This window comes from Poecile atricapillus, chromosome 1 (genome assembly GCF_030490865.1).
Source record: "Poecile atricapillus isolate bPoeAtr1 chromosome 1, bPoeAtr1.hap1, whole genome shotgun sequence".
NCBI classification, from domain to species: domain Eukaryota; kingdom Metazoa; phylum Chordata; class Aves; order Passeriformes; family Paridae; genus Poecile; species Poecile atricapillus.
Window position 1 is genome coordinate 87,299,009 of NC_081249.1, and position 15,938 is coordinate 87,314,946.

The following is a 15,938-nucleotide window of genomic DNA, read 5'->3' on the forward strand; positions in this document are numbered from 1 at the left end:
GGGAGCCGCGTCCCTGCCCGGGCGGCGCGGGGGTGTCCCCGGGGCCGGAGCCCCTCACGGGCGCTTGGCCCATCGCCCCGGGGAAAGCACCGGGCAAGCGGCGGCGTTCCCGGGGATCCGAGGCCGGCCCGTCCGGACTGCGCTCTCCAAGTTCTCCCCCGCCGGGCGCCGTGCCTGCTCTCGATTCCTGGAGGCGGCGGCGTCCCGCCCGCTCCCAGCGCTGCCGAGCCGCCCCCTTCCCCCGCTCCCGGCCGCCCGCCCGGAGTTTCCTTCCCCCGCCCCCGCGGGCCCCTCTTCCGGCCATTGCCCGCGTTCCCTCCGCCCCGGTCACACACGGCCCCCGGCCGGGGAGAGCCCGGCCCCGCTGCGTTTTGTTCCCAACTCCGCCTCGGCCCTTCTCCCGCTGCCCCCCGCCCCCCGCCAGTCCCCTCCCAGCCCCGTCCCAGCCCCTGCTTTAGCCGGCAGTCCCTCCCTCCCTCGGCTGCCTTCATTTCATACCAACTCTCATTCCTCGCATTCCTCACTTCCTCCTTTCAAACTCCAGGGGAAATAAAAACCCTCCCTTTTCCTCCCAAACTCCTGCCCGGCCGCCCCCCCGCCCCGCCGCCGCCCGGGCTCGCCGTCCCGCCGGCCGCGCCGCGCTCCTCAGGTGAGTGTGCGCTTTGTGCCTCCGCTCCCGCCGGCCCGGCTGCCCCCCCATCCCAGCCCATTCCAGCCCATCCCGTCTCATTCCATCCCCTCCCGGCCACCAGCCCGGCCCGGCATTGTTCGCCTCTCCCCGCCGCCGCGGGACCGGCAAGGGGAGCCCCGCGGGCCCACCCCGGAGCCGCTCCTCGCCAACTTTTTTCTTTGCGACTTGGCGGCGGCGGCGATGCTGAGCGGGAGGCTGACCCGCCCGCTGCCCCTGTCCCAGCCCCCGCTCCCACCCCTGCGGGCTCGGGGGTGGGGATCGGGCGGGAGCGAGGGGCAGGCGCGCACTAACAGCGCTCGGTGCTCTCTTGGCAGAAAGTCCTGGAGCTGAAGGAGGATTTGAAGCCGGTCCCCGCTGCCCCTGCAGAGCAGCAGCCTCGCCCAGGTCAGGACACGCTGTTCCGCGATGGCTTTGGCGCGGGGCGAAGGGGCGCGGGTGCCTGCGGGAGACGGGCTGGAAGGGAGGGTGGGAGCCGCTCGTGTGCGACAGGCGAGGCACAGGCGTACAAAGGAAGCGATGGGAACATCCTCAATGGAGCCTCCGGCGGCTTCCCCCGCCAGGAAGGGGCTGCCGGCGCTGCCACTTCGGGAACTCGGTCGCTGAAAACTGTAGCGCTAATGGGGAGGGGGGAAAAAAAGAAAAAGAGGTTTCTGTACGGGTCGTAGAGATGCGCTTGGGGAGGGTGGAAAGAAGGAGCAGTACTTAATGTAGTAAATTTTAATGTAAATTGTAGAAAATTTTTTTGGGGGGGAAAACAGAACAAAAAAATCATAAGGAAGCTTATCTGTGAGAAGGTACGTAAGTTGTTGTACGGCATTTACCAAAAGATGAGAGAATGTTTTCCCAGTTCAGTTATTCTGAAGTTAGAGTTGAATTTTGGTGGCATGCCACAGGAAAGGATTAAAGAAACCCCAAACAAACCAAGCACACACACAAAAAAGCCAAACAAAAAGCTTTCCGGAGTAATCTTTTATCTTATGCAGGTAATTCCGTTTAAACAATTTCCTGCATGGGATACTAAAGATGGGGCTTTTTTTGCAGAAGAGGAAAGAAGTGTAACTCCACATGTTTTAAGATATTCTGTAAAGTATTTTATAGTGAACGATCACATATGTTAAAAAAAAACCCTAACGAAAACTCAGAACTAACCACAACTAATTACCAACTTTGTTTTTGTTTAACCTGGAGTTACACTCATGTTACTTTCTAACCTTAAAAGGGTTGAGTTCTGCGACTCCTCTACAAATAAACAACGCAAAATACTTTTCAAGTGCAGGGGGCTGAATAGGAGGAAAGGAGATTTAGGGATGGGATTTTTATCTTTTCCTGTGCTTGGAACAGGTCGGCTTTCCCAGGACCTGACTGCGGTGTCTGTGTGCAGAGTGAGCAGAGCATTCGTTCACCTGTCTGTCCATCTGTCTGGGTCGATGTGAGAGGTTTTATTGTTCTCCCGCAGAAGGAAGTGGGCAGCAGGACAGGGCAGAGAGTGACGGGGAGGAGCGAGAGGAGCAGGACAAGGGGGAAAGCAGAGTGGGTACGTAGCAAGAGCTGGGGCTGGGCTGATGCTGCTGTACAGTCATCACTGCAATTAAAGCCTTTTGGTTTCAATAGCTCGTTCTCATGACAGAGAAGAGCCTGGGATCGTCCTGTAATGAATGCAGAGGGACTTCTTTATTAGGGCTGCCGGATGCTGAGGGACTCTGTGGTTTCCTCTGGAACTTGGGTTGGCAGAGTGAAGGGCAGTCAGTCACCTTTTCAGGTTTTCCTAAATTCCAGTGGGAATGGCTCCCTCAAACTTGAGCATGCAACAGTCTTACCAGTCTCTAAGCTGGGCTGTCAGCTCATTGTGTCCTCTTGGAGGTGATCCTGGAAGCAAACAAATGTGTATGAGAGTGGTTACCAGGAATTTCTCCACTGTCTTGGATCCTGCCACTTCTTTTGGATTTTTAAATTAATGTTACCGATGGTTTTGAACTACTTTAGGCTGTTATTGTGTTATGCATTTCAATGCTGCTATATCAAAGAACATCTGTGTGAGAACAGTATGAAAATAGTACTGCTAAGCTTTAAAGGGAAAAAGGGCTCCATAGGACCCTATTTTGTCTGTGGCTTACAAAAAGTCACAGTTGCTGTTGGTTTTCTTACTCGGGTATTAGTTTCACAGAATTCAAGTAAGTAGAGTTTTGAGAGGGTTGCTGAAAAGTACTGTTTCCAGGAGATTCAGCTTTCATCTCTGTTTGCATGCTTATTCGCAGCTTTTTGTCCTTGGTATTATGTGTCCTTTTCTGTTTCTTTCAGCTCTTGGTTCCATCCCAGTGTAAGCCAAGGGCTGGGCCCACAAGGAGTTGAGGCTGGCACTGCTATGGACCCTCAGAGCCTCAGAGTGCCCATTTCCTTACTTGTCACATCTCTGTGCTTTGTCACTGGCAGGGACACTGGCACTGCTGTTCACTGCCCCGGGGCTGATCCAGAGGAGAGGTAGCACTTGCTTTTAGCAAGTTCGTTTTCAGCCACATCTGCTCGTTCTCCTGTCAAATTAATCATATGTGGTGTGATAAACATAAGTTAATCATGTGCTGGTGTGTCTGGAGAACGGGGTGCAATGACTAGGAGGTGAAGGGTGGGAGAAGAATGGGGACATTTTCTTAACATTGCCATTTTTGCCGACCGTAAGTAGTTCCTTGGACCATGTGTACAGTAGCTCCTGTGAGAGCAAAACAATTTTCTGTTTTATTTGACCACAACTGTATCTTAAGAATGTGAAAATTTAGTATTACCTTTTATAAAAGTTCTATTATACTTTCCCTGTAGTTCATGTTTGTCTTTTGTTCATTTGTTCAGTTTGGGGTTCAGTTTGGTTCTTCCCTCCCACTCCCCCATGCTATGTAAAAATTTTCTTGGGCAAGGTTTTCATCAACCAGTGTACATCAGAAAAGTTTTCTCACTCTACTGCAGCAGTTTTTGCCTTGGTGTGTATTTCTCTGAAATGATTGCTTATTATTTCTCTCTGCATTTGCATCTTTTAAGTTCTTACAAACTACTAATGAGGGTATAATAATAATATTTTTCAATTTTCTGGGTCTAATTATTGGCCGTTTTTTATACTCTTCACTTTCTTCAGTTTATCTGTGTTTCTTTGTCAGAATGAGATCCAATATTCCACGAGTTGGAGTGATTCATCTCTCTTCATTGCCTGAAGTGATATCTGAGCCCAGGCAGATTAAAGTCACATTGGTCATTTTGCAGAAGCATTTGCCTTGCAGACAACTCTCTCGTTTGTTCTGCATTCTCACTCTTGCCTGTCTTTAGCTCCTGCTTCTGGCAGGGCTTTTTCCTTGATTTTATCTCTGGGTTTTCTTTGCATTACTTTTTCCACATAGTCCTATTTGTCTCCTTTGCTTCTTTCCTTTTTTTTTTTTTCTTTACACTAACAATCCTTTGAGCTGCTTCTACCCACTAGTGTTCATAAACTTCATCCTGTATCACCCGCAAGTTTCATTAACGTTACCTTGAGTCAGTCTTAGATCTTTAAGGTGTCAATGACAACTGGATTGGCAAAAATCTCTGCAGCAACCCAGTAGATGCCCTTTGTATTTGTTGGTTCTGTTTGTGTCTCATATATCGTATATATCATTATGCATAGTTTTGAAACCATTAGTTAATTTTCTAATAATATGATCAGTGCTCTCCAAAGCAAATCTGAAGTAATTTTTAGCTGTGATTTCCATAGAGAGTAACAAATACTATTTTAAATCTGAACTTACTTCATTTTGCACTGTGTTCTCTTCATTCTCTAACTTCACAGCATTTCTGTCTTCCTTTGAGGAGCAATCACGTTTATTAGGATTTACAGTAACGGATGCTCCTCTCTCTCCAACTTCTGCCAACAGCCATGCTAAATAAATGCCTGGCGTGTTCCTTTGTAGAGCCTTGTAAAAAAGCCATGAGTTGGCATGCATGGAGCTCATTACAAGATCTGAGACTAGATTATGAGAAAGAGTTTTTTAGGGGTAGGAGGTGGTGCTTTGAGTTCTTGGGGTTTTTTGGGAACAGGGGGAGGGTTTGGTAGGTTTTTGGTTTTATTGTTCCTGCTGGTTGGGTCCTCCTTTTTCTGGAGATGATGCAGTCACTCCCCTTTGTTTTTAACACCATATGAATTAGACGTTTTCCTGCTAGGGAGGGGCAGGTTTTCCAGTTCCTGGTGCTACTGGCTGAGTCACTGGCTCTGTTTTTCTGTTCTCTTGTAGGTTTATAATTACCTTGTTCTTACCTTCGTTAGAATGTGATTGCCAAAGGATAGGTGTTTTACACTCCTGTATTTCTGAGACTTGAGTGCCAGTGGCTTTCAGAGCCTGGGTGCAAGCCTTTGAAACATCTGCTTTGCTATTGCCAAAGAGAAAATAAATCAGCAGAGCCCTCAAAGTGCCTCCCTTCCAACGATATGGTAACCATTAATGACAGATGTCCAGGCAAAGTGTAATCTCTTGTAACCTGGACTGCTTGAACTAAGGAGGAAATGTCAAGAGAACATGGAGCAGGTGTATACTGAAATGGAAAAGGAGGATTTATTAATGTGTCCTAAGTTCATTTTACCTGATCATACATCTCTGTAGCTCATTGAAATAAAGCTCATTTGTACCAGACTAGCAGGACTTTTGGCATATCTTTTGCTTTGAAAATCTTGTCACCTTGGGGGGGGGAAAAAAGGTATAAAAGAGAGGTTTGTGTAAGAAGGTTATATCCAAATACACTCACTGCTCTTTGAATTATCTTTATAAAAATAAAATTTTAAAATTCTATTTACTTCTCTGCTCCCACTTGTTTGTGAAGGATCTATGTGATCAGAAGAAAATAACTTCAGGTGGAACATGTAAATCTCTGCTTCTAGCCATCCAGTATGCGAACTGAAAAACAGAGTAGCAGCATAGTTTTCTACTGCTTTTGGTCACAGGTTTTATTTGTAAGAACATGCTTTAAAAACTGGAGCAGAGTCTGTGGTTGGCTGTGTCCCTTTAAGAATCTAGTTTTGCTTGGCTAGCTGCCCTTGTTCTCCTGTAGATTAATCCAGCAGAAGGTATATAACCTGTTGACCTTCCTGGTGAGAAGGGTCTGGAAGGGCAAAGAGATAAATCAGAAGGTTCATGCTTTCCTGCAATATCTGGAGACAAGTTTGTTTTTCAGTTTTTGACTGTTTTGTTTTGGGTTTTTTTTTTTGACTGATTGACCCTGTTTGAGGGTTGGGGTTGTAATTACAGATTCTCATTATTTTCATTTGCTTTCTGTGAAATCACTGCGTGTTCAGCAGGTTGGAGATGATGGCATGTTTATGCCACATTTAGAAAGACGAAAGAGTTCTGAACTCAAAATTACACTGGTCTGAGTTGAAGGTGGCTTTAGAGTCTTGTGTATCAAACTGGTAGGAGCACTGGAATCTGGTAAAAATGTCTAGTGTGTGTTTGCTAGGAAATTTCACACTGTTTCACAGAAAGGTTGACTTTCTGTCAACCCCAGTGTCAGCCTTAAAGGCTAAATGTGTAAACAGCGAATGCTGACCTGCTGCATGATGCAGAATGGAGTGTGTACTCCAAAACTGAGCTGCGGTGGTGTCTGAATACCCCAGGAGAGCTGGGGTAGTAGCCATGGGTAGAGCTAATTCAGGTGTTTCAGTGTGGCTGTTCTTTACTTAGACATTGCCTTACGATGAGCATCAAACCCCTTTAAGCTCACGCCTGACTACTACTAAAATCAAAGCACACGTGTAATTGGTTGATTGAAGGAGGAAAAGTCAAAAGAGCACTGAGCATTGGTCCCATTTTATATACCTGTTCTGCCTGTTAGTGATTTGCATTTGTGTTGAGCCTTTAGTAGAGAGCTTAGTCCTGACCAGACAGGTCATGCCCACAACACAGACCACCTGCAAGCACTACAGGAGGGGAAATCTGACTGCATTCATAGATCCTGTGATCACTGTCTGTCTATTCTCTTGTAAGCCCAGGTTCAGCTACCTCTTCCTTGCTTGGACTGACTAGTTTTGGAGCTAAACGTTTTCACTGCATTGGATGATATCTGCAAACATCTGTCTCTTGTCTGAGCTCATGTTCAGTTCTGACATTAGTGTCATTGGAAGCTGGGTATGTCACAGTTGTGAGGCTTTGCTGGAACATCTATCTTTGAGCCCTAGACAAGAGATTGAAAGATGTCATGAGCAGGATGCAGGATTAGGAAATAAGAATTTGCTTTTGATACCATAAAGTGGGCTTGAGTCTTAGTTTAGAGTTACTTGTCAGCAAACCCTTAAAAGATGCTCTATTTCCAGAGTATCAAACATGAGCCCCTCTGAAGTTACCACTTGCAATTACAAATCACTTTTAAAGTTAACCTTTTCCTGCCTTTTAGTTCTTGTCTAGATTTTAACCTTATTCTGACTCTACTGGGTGGTTCACTTACATCTTCATGCTCTTATTTTTTTCCATAGGTAAAATGGGTTTTTTTGAGCCCATTGGTGAGATTTTCAGGAAAACTGAATTCTGGCAAGGGTTGGCAACGCAACTGAGTAGGAGCAAGGGTTTTTTAGGTTGCTGTTGAAGATTCCCTATCCTTTAATAAGGATAAGTGAATAACTCATTGGGGAAAATGCTCATCTTGATTTATTTGTGTCTCTAGCTTGGTTTGGTAATCCTCAAGTCATTTTAGTCAGTCAATATCTTGTACTTGTCCGTACATAAAAGGACAGTTACAATTTTCCTGTGTTAGCTAACACTACCAATAGTAGATAGAACACTACCAATTCTGTGATAGAAAAGGGATGTGATTATTTGACTCCCTCCTGGTTCCTTGCTTTCTAACCAGCTCCAGGGAGAATGACTCCTGGTGACTGCTACTGCTAGCACGAGGGTGACTAACCATTTTCACCCTGCCACAACCTTCATTCTGTTTGGGAAGCTGTGAAACACATGCCACATGTCTTGGAAAGTCAGGGAGAATGGGAGCTCTGGGAACAGTTCCCACATGGGAGATAACAGTGACTCCCCAGGAATTCCACTGTTCCTTTGAGAGCTGGGGCCAGCCCAGTGCGTGGCTCAATCCCAGCACAACCTGGCAGTGTCAATCTCTGCTGACCTTGCTGGCTCGTTTTTCTCTCCCAGCTGAGACATAAATCACCCAGTAGTCATTTTGTCAGTCCCAGGCTGGTGGCCTTGTGATGTGGCCTGTGCCTGGGAGCTGGGCATGAGCTGCCCATTGCTCAGGATCTGTCCACAAACTGGCCACCCCTAGACTAGTGGGATCAGAACTGGCCTTTGGGGTTTTTTCCTCCCCTCCTTAGGGCAGCAAGGCTCTGTGCTCTGTTTCCTTTATCTCAAATGTAACTGATTGGATGGTGTGCAAGGCCACACACAGCCTTATCTCATCACATCCTGTTTGACTGCATTATCCAGGGCTGCACTGATAGAAGTTCTCCTCTCTCCTTGCTTTGATTTATATCACTCTGCTGGACACTACATCCTCTCTCTGTTTCAGCCAGAGCTAGCTACTGCAATCATTTAAGAGTTGTTTTGCTTTGCTCGGGAAGTCAGGTGCCTTTTGAACAGCAGCTGCTGCAGGCAGTTTCGGTGTAGCAAACAAACCAAGCTTGATTTTGTGTTAGGCAGTGTGACAAGCATTCAGCTGGAGCCCAGCCTCCTGCTGGATATGATCTGAGGTTAGTAGTGCTTGTTCCTTTGTAAACCAGTCTCCTTCGGTGTTGAGACAGAGACAAAAATCTCACCATGCAGCCTGTGGATGTAATGAGTGTATTACCTTGCCCAATACAGAGAGGCAGATCTCAGTTCTTTCCTCCTTGTCTGGCACTACTGCTAGTTAAGAGCTTCTACACCCTCTACAGCCAGTAACACTTATTTTAACTGGTTTTATTCATGGGATTATGCAGCATTACTCTGCTGTCCTGGGTGGATGGGGCTATTCACAGGGAATAGCCGGCATTACTCAGGATTGCAGGAGGCCCCGGGGCAAAAAGTGAGATGACAGCCAGGCTCAGTCCCTGGCTAAGCTGTTTGGAGTGTTTGAGGGAAGCCCTCTCAAGAGGTCCAGTGAACTGCACCCACCTATCTCCACTGTCTGCAGGCTGCTTTAATGATGGGAGTGCAGCTCCTAAGGAGCCTGATGAACTGGTTGCTGTCTGGTGCTGCAAAAGTGCTGGTACCTTCCTAGGTACAGTTCAGTGCCAGCTGGTCTTGCTTCAGTTGCATCTTTATTTTTTTCCGTAGAGACCCTAGAAACATGTCCATGATTTTTCGTCCTCTTGCCTGTGAGCTTTAACAAATCTTATTTATCGTTGAATACCTGCTTTCCCACCTTTTCCCTTTCCAGTATGTTTTTCCTGCAGTCTTTGAGTTGCACCGTCTGGGAGCTACTCATCTATTGATTGCACTCATTTTTCTCTTTCAGAGGAACTAAACTATTCTTGTAGTGTCCCATAGAATTTCCCAGTCTTCTTCCTCTGGTAAGTTTGAATGCTACCTTCCATCTTGTACCTTGAGCAATAGGTTTCTTAGTATTCCAGACTGTTGCTTCCCTAAAGCCAAATCTCCTTGTATCACTGCGTTGTGTAAGTTCATTTGCTAGGTGTTCTAGATGGGAGTAAGTGGCTGGTTGCTCCTATTTCCAGGTTTTCTTATTGCTTTTTATATATCTATATAATAAACGCTATAGCTTGAGCAGCAGGATATCATCTGTAATGGCTGAACTAATTTGTTTTATGAGATACGAAAATTTTGGTGTTCGAATCCTCTGCAGTAGCAGTACTTGCCTCATGTTACCAAGGTAGTGAATACCGGAATTGTTTGGGTTTGTTTGCATTTCAATGACACCGGAGAGTACCTGTGAGGTGAAGAAATCCCTGCCACCACAGCCCGCAGTTGCAGTGCAAGAGGCCGAGGGTGCAGGGATGTTCTTGGTAAGGCACAGCGACTTTGTCAGGGCGCAGCCAGCTCCGGAGCAGGAGTGGATCCGCCTGGCAGACTCGGCACGGCTGTGCTGGCAAGGGCCCCTGCCTGGGAGGGGTGAGTGAATGGGGACCTCTCTGCCTGGGATTGTGCTCGCTTCCAGCCGGGAAAGGGGGTGGCCATGGAGTGGGGGGAGTCTCTTGGACAGAGCAGCTCTAAGAAAACTGAACAGCTGGAGGCAGCTGGCTGCAATTTTTCGGATCCTCAGGAAAGTATGATTTTGTGTTGAGCAGCTGCCACGAACACTTAAGAGGGAGCTGTTACCAACAGTAATGACTGAGAGATTAATATTAGAAAGCAGATGTGTCAGACTATGAAATCTGTTTAAAGATGTGTTCCCTGTCAATGAGACCTTGCTGAAGGGCTCTTGGCAGCTGTCTAGCCCCGCAGGATCTCTGAATCTCAATGAGATACCCTGTGTGAAAGGAAAGAGAGTGTTGAAATTATCAGAATTGGAACACTTAAACCAAAGCTGCTGGAGCTGAAAGATTTTTGTGTTTTCTCCATGGTTTTGCTTTGTGAACTACTCATGAAGAAGTGACCGTGGCAGAAAGAAAAACGGGGCGCAGGAGTGAGTAAGAAAGAGTATTTGGACAGAGGGAAACATTAGGAAGAAAGATGGAGCTACGGTGGTGAGGAGGTGGATGTGCTCTGAGGAGCCTTGTGTCTTTGAACCTGGGAGAGAACTCATGACTGGACCCTACAAAGACAGACAGCAAAATCTCAGTAAAATAAGAGGGAGATCAGAATGAAGAAAACTGTAAGGTACAATCAGAGAAGTACAAAAGCCAAGGAGTGGTGCATAAGTTCAGGCTGAGGGAATCCCAAGTCCTGTGACCTCTGGCAAAACCTGCTATTATGAATATGGGACAACATCCTCTGACTACTCTGTTCCTAAGAATTGTGCCTAGTGAGGGAATTCAGATGGGAAAGGAATTGTCTGAGTGTGCCTGGGATGTCTGTTTAGTGCTTTCAGAATCAAATTCCCTCCACATCAAAAGAAAGCTTTGTGATTACAAACTTCCACAGGCAGAACTTAAAAAAAAAAATTATCAAGTACTAAAATATTTAATAATATTAGAACATTCAGTAATACAAATCATATTGAAGTTACCTGGCTGTATACATGTAGTTACTATTGAATGGAAGCTAAGCAAATGGAAAGTAGATGCTAACTGAAACATTTGTATTTTGTTAAAGAAGTTACTAATGAATGTTATTGAAACTTTTCTTATAAGACTGTTCAACATTCTTGTGCTTCTAAAAAATCCCATTTTTCACCTGATTGCTCATTCAATGGGAAGCGATTCCATTGCCAGTTTTCCAATTTGCCACCTGAATAAAGTGATTTACCACAGGGTTTAGCCCCCAGCTTCTTTTTAGTTTGCTTTGCTCAGTTTAATGAGTGGTCATCTTGGCCACCACTGAGTTCAGATCAACAATGCAGGAAACAGAAGGCTTGAAAGTGTTCAGCCAAAGCAGAGACCAACAGATCAGATAGCACTCGACCAGGACTCCCTGAATTTCTGTTTATTGCTTCTGGCACAGAGCATTGCCTGGGACTGCACATGGACTTTACTAGTTAAGCAACATTGTTTAAGAAAATTTTGCATCTTAGTGATTTAGAGGCATAGTTATAAGGATTTCCATGGCTATTTCAGTCTATGTAATTTCTTCAGAAGTTATCAAATAGAAGTAAAATTCTTGCTGTTGTGCTCTGTAATCTGAGTAATTACAGAGGTTTTAGCTGGAGATGGCCAAACAGCCTTGATTTTATTGTATGTATGGTTCCCCACTTTTCATCATCCATCAGAAACAGCTGTAGTACCAAGAAGGGAAAACAGAATCAGAACCCAAGGTGTAGAAAAGTTGGGATTGACCACAGTAGCACATTTTGGTTCTTGCTGACCTTGCTGTAGCTTGAGATAAAACGAACATTGTTGGGAAAGGTATGAAAAGTAAAAAGCATTAAAAAAATGTGTCTAGTCACTTCAAGGTTTATATAATTTCTTTTGTCACTGCTATTATGTTCCACATCTCCTTTGATTTACACCAACATGAGAGAAAGTTCATATATTTGGTCTCTTAATGTAAAAATGACATCTGCTCAAGTTGATGCAACTTTTCTTTAAGGTTTGGAGAACAGAGTCTGGAGAGTTGATACTGCACTGAATAGGACATGTTTTCTCCTCCAGTTATTCTGGAGCTTGGGTTAGAATGGACCCAGATTTTCCTGTGTCACCAAAAGTACTTAGTGCAGATGCCAAGCCTTGTGAAATATGAAATGATCAGACAGCAGCTCCCAGGGTGTGAATGTGGTGGGGGAAGGAGAGTTATACTTCAGATATATTTATTTCATTTAAACTTAAGAGTGTGCCATGATGAAATCATCTGCTAGGTATTCTCCCGTGTCAGCATGGACACTAAGAAGATGAAAATAACTGTATTCAAAGTAGATGCTTTTTATGGTCATGGTGGTCCTTCAATTCCCTAGGGAGATGACTTTGCCTGTGTGCATTGCTAGGGGATTTGGCTTGACAGCAGAGCTGTAGCTTCCAGTGGCTGTGGCTTTGGGGAGTCCTGTAGTTCAGCAGTTGGAGATGTTTTCACTTGGTGTGAAGCCTGCTGGCTCGTGTTGAGATTTGCAGCTCCCGGTGCAGGTGGTATGATGAATACACTTGCTGTCACACCTTGTGTTTCGTTCTGAACCCTCCATTTTTCAGCCTGTCATCACAAGTTAAAATCAGCCCGGGTCTTGTATTTGTGGCTGTTTTAATGTGTGTTAACTATGGAGGGTCTGCAGAGCCTCCAGGGCCTAGGGGTGCTTGGGGGAAATATAAAAGGAAGATTCAGAACAGCTAACTTCTTTTTCCCTGTCAGCGTCTCCCTGTGGAAAACTTACTCTTCTACACTGATTCCCCAGCAGGACAATCTCTTAAATACCCATGTAATTTTTTATTAGCATCTGTCAGTGAAAGGGGGAATGTTTGGTGAAGGAAGCAACTGTTGCCCTTCATTTCAGGGTCTCTTAAAGTCACATTGCTGGCCGTGGTGCCATTCACAGTGTGCGTGGGATGCCTGTCCCAGTGGTAAAAAGCCAAATGTGAGTTCCCCTTTCTGCCCCTCTCACCTCCCATTTTATTATTTCTTTCAATGTTCATTAAAGCTCTGAAACTGTATACCATGGATCAAGAGGGCTGAAATAATCTCGTGTAGGTGCTGAAATGGATGGATGGGCAGTGCTAGGCCATTCCAGTGATTTGTGTGTTTCAAACATTCTCACAGGAAATAAGTCAAATACTGGGTTTTCTAAATGTCTTTGTGAACCATTTATTAAAATGCTGCACAGTACACTGTGTCTAGTTATTTGTCTAATTTATATTGTCTATATTGAAATTAGTCAAAGGCACAGTACTGTCTTACTTGTTTCCTTAGCTTTTGGTGGTTTTTGGAGATGTATAATATATTGTAATATCTACTGCTGTCTAAAGTCTTTAGGGAGCAGTAAAACCTTCTGAGAGCAAGTGTTGTCAAATCTTTACAGTTTCAGGTTTTGAAATGTTAAAGTTCTTAAAGACTTTTAGCTTTTACTAAAAAAAAAAAATCTGGTCATTGTGGTCTTGGAGAAGATTTTAAAAACCCAAAATCCAAAGTGATAAGAAACTAAAGAAAGACTTGAAAAAAGTTTGTCAGAAAAGTGTCTGGTGCTATGAGCCCTGAATTTTTGAAGTTAGGAGGTTGAATGAATGGACTGCTTTCCCCTACATCAACTAGGGCATGGCATAACTGCATGTATTTTTTTTTTTATAACTAGTTTTTGACAAATACCACACCCAAATTTCTTCTCTGTGCCCTTTTACATTTTCACTGTGATATTTCTGTGCTAGAGTTGTCATGTCAGACTTCTCTCCTTACTCATGTTCAGTGCAGGTTTGATGATTCTGTTGCTCTTGGAAAAAAGTCCTTATTCTGATTTTCTTGCTACCCAGCTCAATGTGATGATAGAGAGGGAAGTTTTGAACTCTGCCTGGATTCTCAAATGCTGGCTTGTGAACATTCTTTGTAGCCCAGATAACAAAGCTATTAAAATGATAAACAAACGGCTTTGGGATTAAGGCAGAAGAATGATCTGTGTCTTTAGAAGCCATTTATCTCCAGCCTGGTTGACTGGAAATGTCTGTGTGGTCTGAAGTCAATTTCTCAGTGAGTGTTTCAGCAGCTCCACTCAAAGGTTTCAGCCTCTTCTATAGGCATTTTTAAGTAGACTATAATTTATTGTAGTTTTCAAGAGCTAGCAGCTGTCTGCTAAGGTTCAGTGAGAAACCAATTTCTGCTCCTGCCCAGTGGCAAATCTAATAGCCTGGGACTAGTAAAAGTGATGAAGGGGCAGAGGAAACTGAATGAATTTGCCGAAAGTCGTTCTGAAGATGAGCAGTAACAACAGGCTGAGCACCTTGGTTCTTGACCTGCAACCTGGTGCTGTTATCCCTGCACTCGTGGTGCCTTCTGCTCCTGCCAGGATACAGTGCTGGGATTTGGAAGACTGCATTAAATTGTCTGGCTCCAGGACTAGCTTTTTTAAAAGCACAGCTGATCCTGGAGAAGAAATGCCAGTGTTAGAAGTGACACCAACTACTAACTCTGATCCAGTGAAACAGGATCTAAGAAAATTTCAACCCCAGTGCTCAGTGATGACTGCATAATTCATCACTGCTTTATTTTGTATAATCTTTCACACAGACTGAATCCCTCTATATGTGCTTCAGAAAGTTAAATAACAGTTACATGGATAGTGACAGTGCAGGGAGAAAGAAATAAGGCAGATAAAGACATGAGAAGGCTCCTCTGAGGAAAGCTGGGGAGTAACAGAGTTAATAAGCCAAAGAGAGATTGGAGCAGGCTGGTTATCAGAAGGATTTGTAGAAAATGTTTTCATCTCAACCTAAATAAAAACCCAACATGTGGTTGAGTTATTGTTTAATATAAACTTGAAGTAAAACCCCTCCTGAGTTTTTTTTAAATTTTTTTTTTTTTCTTTAGTATCTCCTTTTTCCTAGCGAGGAGGGTTTCTAACTGCCCGGTGGGATGTGCTTGCCATTGCAGGTTCTGAGTCTGCTCCTCCGCGTGGCACCTTGGAGTTTCTAGCTGGCACCATTACCTCCAACGAGTGGAGTTCTCCCACCTCCCCTGAGGGGAGCAACGACTCGGGGGGCAGCGAGGCCTTGGACAAACCCATCGACAATGACGCCGAGGGCGTGTGGAGTCCGGACATCGAGCAGAGCTTCCAGGAAGCGCTAGCCATCTACCCGCCATGCGGCCGGCGCAAGATTATCTTGTCAGACGAAGGCAAGATGTATGGTAAGGAGAGAGAGAGGCCACAGCACAATGCTCCAGGCAGCCTGCCCTGTGCCCCAAATGATGCTCTGAGTGAATTCCCTCCTCTCAGGTGTTCCCAGGCTGGTGCTGTTGGTTGCCTCGTTGTTTTTAGGAAAACAGTTGTGAAGACTTTGACATTCACAAAGCAGAAAGAGTTACAGGTATCTTTTTCAGGGGGCTATCCATAAAGTATATCTCAGGGCTGCGCATGCTAGTGAACTAATCTTTATATAGAAATTATATATAATCCAGTGGCTTCATGGTGTGACAAAGCCTGTCTTTTATGGTATCTCTTGCTGCTGTCTTCACTGCTCTTGTGGGAGGTAAGAGCAGGTAATGGTCTGCATGTCTGGTGCTACAGGACAGAAGTTCAGTCCTGAACCCCTGAATGGCTCTGCTGCTGTACAAACACCTACACTTTGTTAACTAGCTACACTTTTCAGATCTTAAGGGTAGAAAGTTATGGGTACTCCTTTTCATTGTAGTTGGCCTTCTCATAGCCCTGGCACAAGTATATTTCACTTGTGGGCTCTTCTCATCTAGCTAACTAGATACCCAGCCCTGAATACAGAGAGGCTCTGGCTTGCAGCTGCAACAGGAGTCAGCTTTGTACATGGCAGACATGCTTTTGAATTGGGTTTTTTGACCTCTTCCACAGTTAAAATTTCTTATGATTTTGTTAACAGAAGGCTGTTCTGGCCTGGATTCTCTAGCTGAGTATTGCAAGAAGCCACCTGGTACTTCCGGGGCTAAAATGCAAAGCAAAGGCTGAATATCCAGTATTTGGGTTTAAGTCCCAAGGTGGACCGTTTCTCAAAACACTAGCAAGGATCTTACGGAAAACAGCCCTCTTTCTACCCAGTCAGTGC

General features: G+C 45.0%; 1 protein-coding gene across 3 annotated transcripts in view; it reads left to right on the top strand.

Annotated features, from left to right (window-relative positions):
* The first annotated feature begins 509 nt into the window (after nt 1-509).
* The window catches only part of TEAD4 (TEA domain transcription factor 4), a 51,290-nt gene continuing 35,861 nt past the window's right edge, over nt 510-15,938 (top strand). Inside the window, exons 1-4 of one of the 3 annotated variants that reach the window (XM_058848666.1) lie at nt 510-649; nt 1,006-1,075; nt 9,137-9,191; nt 14,797-15,051. In XM_058848666.1, the coding sequence (XP_058704649.1) occupies nt 15,045-15,051 (7 nt within the window). In that variant the 5' untranslated portion in view covers nt 510-649; nt 1,006-1,075; nt 9,137-9,191; nt 14,797-15,044. Of the gene's footprint in view, nt 650-893; nt 1,076-9,136; nt 9,192-14,796; nt 15,052-15,938 lie in introns of those variants that run through there. The other 2 variants (XM_058848674.1, XM_058848682.1) reach the window with 2 other exon arrangements.